The sequence below is a fragment of the Bemisia tabaci genome, chromosome 1, assembly GCF_918797505.1.
Source record: "Bemisia tabaci chromosome 1, PGI_BMITA_v3".
Lineage (NCBI taxonomy): Eukaryota > Metazoa > Arthropoda > Insecta > Hemiptera > Aleyrodidae > Bemisia > Bemisia tabaci.
Genome location: NC_092793.1, coordinates 78996379 through 79007215, shown reverse-complemented (window position 1 = coordinate 79007215; position 10837 = coordinate 78996379). Strand labels below are relative to the sequence as shown.

General features: G+C 37.9%; 1 protein-coding gene across 1 annotated transcript; it reads right to left on the bottom strand.

The window, feature by feature from the left end:
* Positions 1–3870: 3870 nt before the first annotated feature.
* Positions 3871–10837, bottom strand: RpS12 (ribosomal protein S12). The gene is made up of 5 exons (XM_019061462.2): positions 10727–10837; positions 10583–10626; positions 8568–8693; positions 7366–7570; positions 3871–4006 (listed from the first exon to the last, which is right to left on the bottom strand). Exons 2-5 carry the CDS (start codon positions 10597–10599, stop codon positions 3941–3943), a joined length of 414 nt encoding a protein of 137 aa, XP_018917007.1. The 5' UTR covers positions 10600–10626; positions 10727–10837; the 3' UTR covers positions 3871–3940.

Genomic DNA, 10837 nt, shown 5'->3' with positions numbered 1-10837 from the left:
TCATCACGGGGTTTCAAAATGTACACTCCCACCTCACTTCTTTTTAAGAGAAAAAACCAGTCAATGTCATAGCTTGAAATTTACACGCTGTACCTACTCGGCTTTCAGAGAAGAAAACTTCAAACAGTTTTCAAGAAAATACGTTGACTGGTTTTCCAAAGAAAAAATCAAGTATAATAGGAAGTCTGCGTTGTCGCAATCGGAGATACGTGGTTTCGCACTTCAACCATCGAATGCACCCTACTTAATGACCTTAAAGACTGTGTACTTAAACTTAACTGTGTACTTAAGGGTGTACAGAATGACCTCCTCTCGATCCCCTTGAATTTTGAACGGTTAAGGATGGAGGAATGAAACTTTGATGCTATCTTAAAGAAAACCGTCGTTCATTGTCGTTAAAATGTTCAGCCCCACCCTCTAACCATTTGTTTTTTCCAAATGTAAACCCCTGTGCATGGCCGGATTTACCTACTTGCCGCCCATGGGCCGCCTGTATTTTGCCGCCCTCCTCTCATTCATTTTGAAACATCAATAAAAACCATCAAGTGAACGTACCGGAGGGAGAAGGGTGCATAAGACGCGTTCACTCGTGTTGGACACATTTTTTGCGTAAGCCCTGTCAACACTACTAGCAAAAGTTCACGGAACTTCGCGCGAAAGTTCACTTCCGTAAACCTATCTCTGTGGGGATAGGGCCTTTTATTTGTGAGAAATGAACTAAAAAATTAAGAAAGAAGAAACATAAATGTGGTTTAATAATTTTAACTTCCGCCACCGTGCCGTGCTGACCACACTGTGTTTGGCGCAATGCGTGAAGTATTCATGTAGTCTTGTAGGCACTGTGCGTTTCACGCCGCGCCGACCGCTGTTGACCGTGCTGTATTTGACGCAATGCGTGAAGTATTCATGCAGTCTCGTAGGCGCTAATATGTGTTACATGCCGACCGCCGCGTCGAGGGCTTCTCCTTTTCATCTCAAGTCCTTTTCATCATTTCTCTTTGCGCCGCGCTGCTCCAGGCCAAATTACGTGTTTGGTTTCTCTCTTGACTCAACTAATTAAAGGTGCGCAGTCTTTTGCATCACCGAAATACGACAAAATTGGAAATTAATGAACTCAGAGGAAATGAGAGATTTTGTCACCTTTTCTTATTTGCAATTTTTTTTCTGAATCCGATATTTTGTACCTGCATTTAAAAAAAATTGCAAAATTTGCCGCCCCCTAATTTTGCCGCCATGGGCCGCGGCCCATGTGGCCACCCCCTTAATCCGGCCCTGCCCCTGTGATACATCGTTGGATAGGATACGTGAGTTGAAGGCGATCCTTGGGTTGACGATATTTGCCATGCATTCTTAGTCCACTTTATCAAAGTTAATGGAGCCTGTTTTGACATCGATATCAATCCACGCTTACTGGTATGTTTGTTGCCTATGAGGCGAAACTGAAGGCGAACCTTGAGTTGACGATGACCACCGATAGATTCACGCGTTACCTATCTATTCTGTCGTGCTAAGGAAAAACGCCGTATGAGCATTCGAGAGTTGCCGAATTTCCTTTGATGAAATGTTTATTTTGAGGAAAGTTATAAATATTTTTCCTTGATTGAAATTTTAAGGAGCTTCAGAACAAAATACGAACAAAATTCTTTAAAAAATTGAGAGAAAAATATTCATAAGTTTACCAGGGAATTCGTGTCTTATCGAAGAAAATTTGGCAGCGCCTGGAGGTTCATACGGCATTTTTCCTTAGCACGGCAGTATTATGAACTCAATCAAAGGTTGTGGAGCAGGATATCGAGAGCGAAAGTGCGATACCACGTACATCCGTTTGCGACATTGTAGATTTCCGATCATATCCACTTCGTATTTTCCTTAGGAAACTAGTCGGCGTGAAATCTTAACAACTTCTTTGCTTTTTCAGTTCTGTTGGTAGGAATTCTGTACAAAATTTCGAGCCATAAAATTAACTCGTTCCTCTTCAAAATAACAAACTGGGTGCGGAGATTTTGAAATACCGAAATGGAGATACGTGGTGTCACACTTTTGCCATCGATATACCGATGGTGAAACACCAGAAACGCGTACAGCGTTTTGTGGCATTGCAAATTTTCAGACATACTTTATTTTCAACACTGAAAACTACTCGTCATATTTTTGAAACTTCGGTGAATTTTTTTCTCCACGTGAAAATTTCAAGTCAAGCTATTGGTATGGTCTTCTTTTGAAAGTAAAAAAGAGGCAGAGATTTTGAAACACCGCATTTGAGATTCGCATTAAGCAGCTACATTGTTGCGAAGGCTGGCTACGGTGTGAGACATTTGAGTAGTGCATTTTTTGGAAAAGTGAATGTTGCGATAAAAGTCAGTAATGGTCTACTTTATCGGTACAATACACAACACTGGAATTAAGATAAGGTGTAAGAAAAGTGTGGCATACGATGGATACCGGACGAATTCCTTTACAACGCCTGTATGCAACTATTTGGGGTTCATGGATGTCCGTGTTACATACGCACGAAAGTGAAGGTGTTTGGACTTCAGACACTAACCGCCTCACCGGCGCTCAGTGGAGCAAGTCATGAGAGGAGTCTTGCAAAATGTGGACATGTTAAAAACTCATATGATGTTAATACAGAGCGTGGAGGTTTCATTGATTTTCTTGTCAAATTTTCTTGAGAGCACCCTGATAAATTTATAGTGTGAAGAAAGTAACATCTAAATTTGCAGTTTTAGTCGAAAATTTTATGTCCAACCACTCTGGAAGGCTAATTTCATCGTGTTTTACTGCGAGGATCAAAAATGACAAAGTGCCTTAAATTCTTCAATTACACAAGTAGAGGACAGCTCTCAGGCATGAATAGTTGCTCCATAAGTCTTTTTTTTTTTTTTAAATTTATTTAAGTCGTCTCCTTATACAGGAAATAGATATGGGCAAATCGTACTCAGCACATTGCAGTATCAAAACTGAAGAACAGAAGGTACTAATATCCTATGCCTGTGTGCAACTATTCGTGCTTTCTGCTAAAATAGAAGCTGCCACATGAAAAAAAAATTCAACTTTTTTTTTCTTTTTTTCTTCGAGGATGAAAATACTTCCTCTACCCTGGGGGAGCAAGAAAGTAAAAATGATTGACAATAGCCGTCAAATACTACAGGTTTGCTGCAGGGCATACGATGCTTAATTCAATTGGCTGCAGGCAACAGATACTGCCAAGTGAGCAGACTTAAGGTAAAATTACACAAAAATCACAATAGGCACATAGAAAAGACATGAAAATACTCTTTCGGGAGCCATCTGCTTAGTTCGTAACACATTTTTGTAAAATTCCTTCGTCTGAGGATAGATTTTCTGTATAACCATGGGTCAGTTCTACTCAATGAAAGACGCAAGAAAATCTAATCTGACAATAATGTACGCTATTACAATCTTTCTTCTTCATGTGCAGTCATACCTAATTACCACATTTTATTTCTACAACACTAAGAAATAAGGAGGAAACAAACTCTGAGAACAATTGAAATGACATTCAGAGAGAAGTTTGCAGGGTTATTTCTTTTCAGGTTAAATTTTCTTGTGTCTCTTTACGGGCAAATCTGGTCGCTGGCAACTAAGAAAAACTGCCCGCCAACAATTTATACAAATTGCATGATAAGAGAGAGGATTTCAGACTCATATACGGTGCGCACAGTGATTTGTGGGCACTTTTAGCCATGGAGAGTTAATTCACTTGAATGTGTCTTGTGCGAGCAACATATCTGTTTGAGAAGGCTCAAAATGCAGGACTCAATTTAGAGAAAAATCTTTTCCTTGAAATTTCAAATTAATTAATTGATAAATTAGCAACAGGATTTGGCACAAACAAAAACCAGAAAGTTCCAATTTTTTAAATAAAAATTTATTAAAAAAAAAAAAAAAATTATTTTAAGTTAAACATTAAAAACATTTATTCTCCACTAACTTTGATGAATTCTCTGAGGTGGTCTAATGCAGGACTTTCTTCTCCGTAATCCTGGAAATAGTTAGAAAAAAGTCAAACTTTAGCAACCCTCGCTTATGAATTGGAACTAAGAAAAAAGAAATTCCTAATAAATACTGCACATTAGCTTAAAAGGGACTTTCTAATTTTTGCTGTAGTGATCTTTTCAGGAAAGATCTTTTACTGCCTAACTTCCAGAAACAATATTGACTGTTTCCGGTTTTTGATCTTATTTAACCAGTTTGAAACAGTTCAAACTACTTTCATTCAGATGATATTGATCACTCATTAGTTGATGACAAGATACAATACAAAGAATGCTTATACTGTGGTTATACATAGAGCCTTGGCATCCTCAAGAAGTAATTCCCTTGTCCAATTAATCAGATATACTTGAGCAGAATACTGAGTGATAATTTGTGAGAATTCAAATGAAATAGCCAGGCTAACTCACAGTAGTACTTAGTCTCTCTGACAGTCTTTGTTGACAGCATTGCTAAAAATCCAAGGATTTATAAATGCAGGTAAATATGCAGGTATTTATTGGGTACATACGCAATTAGGTAAACAAAAGTGTACGAGGGGTGATGAAGAGAATGGTCTGCACAAATTTCTTCTTAACTTTGCACACTGCTCACCTTGTGAATGTGTATGTAGATACACATTAAAATTTGCCACGTTGCATCTTACCGCAAACGATTTAAAGGTAAGTCCCTGGGTGAAAAAGGAACTTACCGTTGTTATGGAAAACCGAAGAGGAACCAATTGAACATAGGCTTATGATCACATACATTCAATACAGCACGGTGAAACGATGTATAAAGTATGGTATAGACCATCCAGCAAGGTAACACAACGTGTTACTTATGGGATAGATCAGAATGACTGATTCTGAACCCCATAAAATCTCAGAAGTTGAAAATGCAATGTCATGTGGCAAATTTTCTGAAGTTTTAAATCATAAGACTGGCAACAATGCGCTCTCAAACTATTTTAAGATGTGATGGCTCAACAAGGGCTCATGAGATGACACATTTTTAAAAAAAATTTGAAGGTACTTCCACATCAATACAATCATTTCTTCATTAACTTAATGACCCGGAGGTCTGCAACTTGGAAATGCTGCTGCTCCAGCAAACGCATTACCACCGATGTAAAAGTATGAATTAAGTCACACCTTGTACGACAAAACAGAATACTAAAAATTGATATCAGTCCACAGAAAGGATGGGAAAAAAGGGTTTTCATTGTCAATCATAGCTCATTTTGCTATTTGCTCCATGAAAATCTGAAAAGTACAATTATCTTCTAGGAGCTCTAATATCCAATTTTGTTGTTTGACTGAAACCCAATTAAAGTATCCTGCTTCAACATTTCCTTGAATATTAGACATACAACCACAGAGACCTTACAATGGACCAAATTTAGCAGGAAGGAACCAAATCATTTTGCGCTGACTTAAAGAAAATTGGAGTGAAAGGCTTGGTGCTACTGCTTTCAAAATCCGTTGGGAACTTCTAAAAACTGAACTTTCTCCAGCTAATGCTCTTAAACAGGATTTTATACAATGAGATAATTGAAATCAATGCTTCGCCTGCTTGTATATAACTGCACTGGTTTTGTGTTGCTATGTATTTCATAATGGGCGAAACCTAATTGATTCTGTGACGGATTTTGTCAAGCCGGCAGACAAAGAGCCGTATGCAAAAACAACATTTTTCGCCCCCCCTCTAAAACTTATTCAATCTTCGTCTATCAGTTACTAATACTGGAGCGCTTCTTTCCCCAAATTTTCAGACCCTCAAAAAATTTTGGGGGGGCGCTAGGGGGGGTGGAAGTCAAAACCTGTGACCCTCGATATCTTTCGAACGAAACAAGATATTGAGGCCCGGTTTGGACAAAAAAATCGTCTAAAATTGCATACTTTAAGATTCTAGAGGTCAAAATCCCAAAATTAAATTTTAACTTAACTCATGTGCTTTTTTTCAGTTTTTGAGGAAAAACAATTTCTTTTAAACAGATTAAACTGAAATTTCACATTTTTTGATTTGAACCAAAACCAGTTTTTTAAATTGTTCGTCTTTTTCCGCATCCAACGAGTGGTCGTATAAGCTGGGGAACCGAACGGTTCCGGAGTTATGATCGATTGAAGTTTCCGCTCAACGCGCGCCGACCGATTTTCGCGCGCAAAAAAGTCGGATTTGACTGTTATTAAATCAGATTTAATGTTCAAACTGAGCAAAATGCATTATTAGGGACTCTTGAGGGTCGCTGAGTCCAGAAATGACAGATACTTCCAAAAAATGCACGTTTTTAAAATTACAGCTCCGTAGCGCTATTTTAGAGGCCCACTGAGCGCCGACCGGCCGCTCAGTGGTCCTGTACGGAGCTGTAATTTTAAAAACGTGAATTTTTTGGAAGTATCCGTCATTTCTGGACTCAGCGACCCTCAGGAGTCCCTAATAATGCATTTTGCTCAGTTTGAACATTAAATCTGATTTAATAACAGTCAAATCCGACTTTTTTGCGCGCGAAAATCGGTCGGCGCGCGTTGAGCGGAAACTTCAATCGATCATAACTCCGGAACCGTTCGGTTCCCCAGCTTATACGACCACTCGTTGGATGCGGAAAAAGACGAACAATTTAAAAAACTGGTTTTGGTTCAAATCAAAAAATGTGAAATTTCAGTTTAATCTGTTTAAAAGAAATTGTTTTTCCTCAAAAACTGAAAAAAAGCACATGAGTTAAGTTAAAATTTAATTTTGGGATTTTGACCTTTAGAATCTTAAAGTATGCAATTTTAGACGATTTTTTGTCCAAACCGGGCCTCAATATCTTGTTTCGTTCGAAAGATATCGAGGGTCACAGGTTTTGACTTCCACCCCCCCTAGCGCCCCCCTTAAATTTTTTGGGGGTCTGAAAATTTGGGGAAAGAAGCGCTCCAGTATTAGTAACTGATAGACGAAGATTGAATAAGTTTTAGAGGGGGGGCGAAAAATGTCGTTTTTGCATACGGCTCTTTACAGAAACGAACCAAGAGCTCATGGTTCCTTTCTGTGACTTCGATTTTGGATGCTGCTGGGACTATGTTGCCAAAGAATTCAGTGAAGTTTCTAGTGAGGATTTAGTGGTAGGGATATCTGAATTCTGCCAAAAGCGGAGCAATTGAACTCCCACATACTTCCTTTTTTCTATGAGTTGCAAAACCTTCAAAGCAAACCAAATTTCAAAATGAAAGACCTGTTTCTGGATGAAATGCTTTTAACAAAAAATTAGGAGTACTGGGCCCGTTTGAATTAACCGTGTATTGGAATTACCCAAAAATTGACTTGGTTCCTTTTTGCTGAACGCAGTCAAAATAAAAGTAGTATTGTGATTACAGGCAAACTCACCGTGATGACTACGCAAGAGCATCCTACAACTTTTCTTGCTTTCCCTGTGCTGTCAATTTTGCAAAGTCCTGCCCATTCGCCTAGCTTTTTGTTGTCATCTACTTTGATGAGGGGGATTCCATGCTCATTGCATAAAGCTTGGACTAATTTCTTATAAGCTGGCTCATCACAATTCTCAGCCAGAACACAGCATCTTGCCCTGCGACTAAAGACATAAGAAAGCAAATATAAAAATCAAGTGAGCCTTGCAAGAAAAAGGGGGGGGGGGGAGAGGAGGAAAAAATTATCAAAAACTAAATTAAATCTAAACGTTTATCATTATATAATCTAGTGCAAGAGGACTACCAAACTGTGTTTAGAAAAATGATTCTATATTCTAACAAAATTCGTTGATAAAACTAAGTTCCAATTCTAACATTGGTTAAAAGCAACAGCTAATACATAGTGTCAATTGAATTTCAGACTTACGTCTTGGTGATACTTACAAAATGTTATTTGCGAATCTAGGAAGACAATTTTTTACATATTGAGACCTAGGTCAAAAATGCATTCCTGTGATTGCGATGCTCATGATCTCTTCTCAAGTTCCCATTTGTAGAAGGAAAATTGAACAATACTTTCTAATTGAGTTTTTGTGACTATTCATCTCCTACCCTAAAACTATCTCCTAAAATCACGATGAGGCATTCAAATTAAATTTCCTTGCAATAAATAAAACGCCATCAGAGTTTTTCAAGAACTGCCATTGATGTTCTTTCCTTCCTTCAAACTGGTTTGGCTGTGGCTATAGTTTGACTACATTTGCAAACCTCAAACAAAAATCTGAGCTGCTCACTACATCCCGCCATCGCCTCTTCCTCTTCATGAGGTAAACTAAAGTATTGTACTGCTGATGAGCGGATGCAGCTTCTTCCATTTCAGAATAAAATCCTACTAATTTTGACATTTTGTATGTTAATGAGAGAAAATGTTGACTAAATAATACTCATTCAGAAAAGACTTGCTTTGGGTTTGAAGTTTGACTGAGAGGATCTTTTAGGTACTTGTGGAAGAAAAGAATAGAAAAATGTCACTTCGACCTGAATACGTCAATTATCAGTTGATACATTGGTTACCACATACTGTTAAATGGTGACATTTTCTGATATGACACTTGCCCATACTTTCCTTTCTCCAGTTTTAAGAATACTGAAGAAATATACCTGTCTAGGGCTTTGGCGGCTTCGTGAAGTCCATTTGCAACTCCATCTGCGATTAAAGCGTTCTTTAAAACTTCCTTCAATGAGGTGAAGATGTCCTTCTGTCCTTCGTCAGTGCCAACATCATCACTAGAGGGAAATAGAGGGAACTTTAATTATTTCTAAATCTAAGTCAAAAACAGTAGTACAAAAAAACAAGCTCAACATTGGAGAAAACTATCACTATAGTGTGAAAGTTGTAACTGTGGTAAGTAAGGAGTAACTGGTTACTTGAATTTTTTGACTAAGTCAAAATGAGACAATACAAAAGAAAATCCAGAGAAAGCTAAGAATGAGCTGGTGATTTAATGTTAAAAAGTGTGCTCTGAAATAATTACCTCTGATATTGATAAAAGAAAAAAGTGAATTCTAACATAGAAACAAGAAGTTATTGACTTCATTTCAGCTGCATAATGGAGCCAATACAGAGATACTACTGAGATTATCCTAACTTTGGAGACTTACATCGTCAAATGAATCAAACAAAAGGAATGATGGTGATTCAGGTGATTGTACCTCATCATACCCTACCATAACTAAGGCAAAACGTACTTTTATCCCAGTTCAAGCAGTGACAGTTCAAACAGACAGATTTCAGTTGCACCTCGGATAAGAGTGCTACAGTTCTGTTTTAAAGTTTCATCTCCAATCTTCTTATACTTCAAGGCATACTAACATTAAAACTCCGAAGTAATGTATCTCCATGGGCTATGTTGCAGACTTCTTGTCTTACTTTATTTTAGAAATGGAGAACAACTCAACGTTAATGCTTGAAAACTTCCACCATTCCTCTTCTTAATGCACAGGAATTTCTGAGAATATTCAAGGAATAATGCTGATTTGTTCTTTGAATAAAGATGTAATGGAAGGGGAGATTTTAAAACACCGCACACAAGATACATGATTTGGGAACTTCACTGAAAATATACAAAATCCAGCCGAGTCCATTGATATATTTATCTATATAGCATCAAGGAGCGGGTACCACAAATAATGCATTTTTCAACTCCCAAGATTAGGACTGCAAAATAATTAGAGTGGAAAGTCATTTGGCTAAAATAGCATGTGTCGTAAGCAACACTCCCATCAACTGATTCAGTGGCTACGTCATGGTTCAAATGTAAACAAACAGATAACCTTGATTCTGATTCGTGCCTAATGCGCCATGGTGGTGAAATGCCTCTCAGTATTTTATACAATCAAAATTTCTTAGGTTCAATGAGTCCTTGAATGATTTATGACCACTTAAGTAAGGGCTAAATACTAACAATTTAACACAATTGTCTCTAGAAGAATTTGAGTGCGAGGTGATATTAGTTTATTTGGGTTTGAACCAGGAGTTTCATATTATATCAGATGGCGTAGTCACTTAATCAGTCTATGTTCCTCCCCATCTCAATTCCACAAAAAAGGCTGTGGCATGTACCCATGAACCCATGGTTCACTTTCTTGGAGGAAGTACTTCATACTCGATAATTTGTATCCCTAAATAGTGAACTACATGGGTAAGAAACTTGACATTTCACAGAAAGATATGCCCGAGAAATTAAGTAAACCGTGGAATAGAGAACGGCGATTCTTGCTTATCACAGCAGTGGAGTATGTTGACACTACATGAAAGCGCATAAACATTGAGATATAGACCTCAAGGAGTTCATGTAAGGAAGAAAGATAGCATTTATTGTTGGATCCTTCAATAAATGTACGCCTTGAAAGATCGGTTGAAATTAATTTCACAGGTGACACAAAAATGGTGTGTTGTTTAGAGGTTATGTACATCCCCGGGAGTAAAGATGGAATTTGTAATAGTTACCAATGTAAAGAGGAAATTTATCGAAAATTTCGAAATCATAATCAGGGATATTGTCTCTCAAGGAAAAGATAGGGGGGCCAAAATTTGGAGATAAGGCACGGTTGAATAACTAATAGGAGAATAGGGCATGGCAAACCATGTCGAAAACATTGAAAATAATACTTACGTTTCTACGTCGGACATGATGGTAATGAGCTGGAATCACAACACCTGAAATTGCAGAACGTTAAAATTAGAGAAAATAGGTTTGAAATGCACGGATTACGAAATTATTTATGGATAAATTGGGAAAATATCAAAGTAAACTTACGTGTTCAAAGAAGTCCACGGAAGCCGCTAACTAAAAGATTACCGATGGATGACGCGGTTCGGGACTTGATGTCAACGTTGAGCCGCAGCTCCCGCCAAGCAGCACAAAATT

Coding starts and splice junctions, on each gene's coding strand:
- RpS12 (XM_019061462.2), bottom strand. Junction 7,571..8,567: donor GCCGCCAAAGCCCTAGACAG/GTATATTTCTTC, acceptor TTATGTCTTTAG/TCGCAGGGCAAGATGCTGTG. Junction 4,007..7,365: donor GCTCTTGCGTAGTCATCACG/GTGAGTTTGCCT, acceptor AACTATTTCCAG/GATTACGGAGAAGAAAGTCC.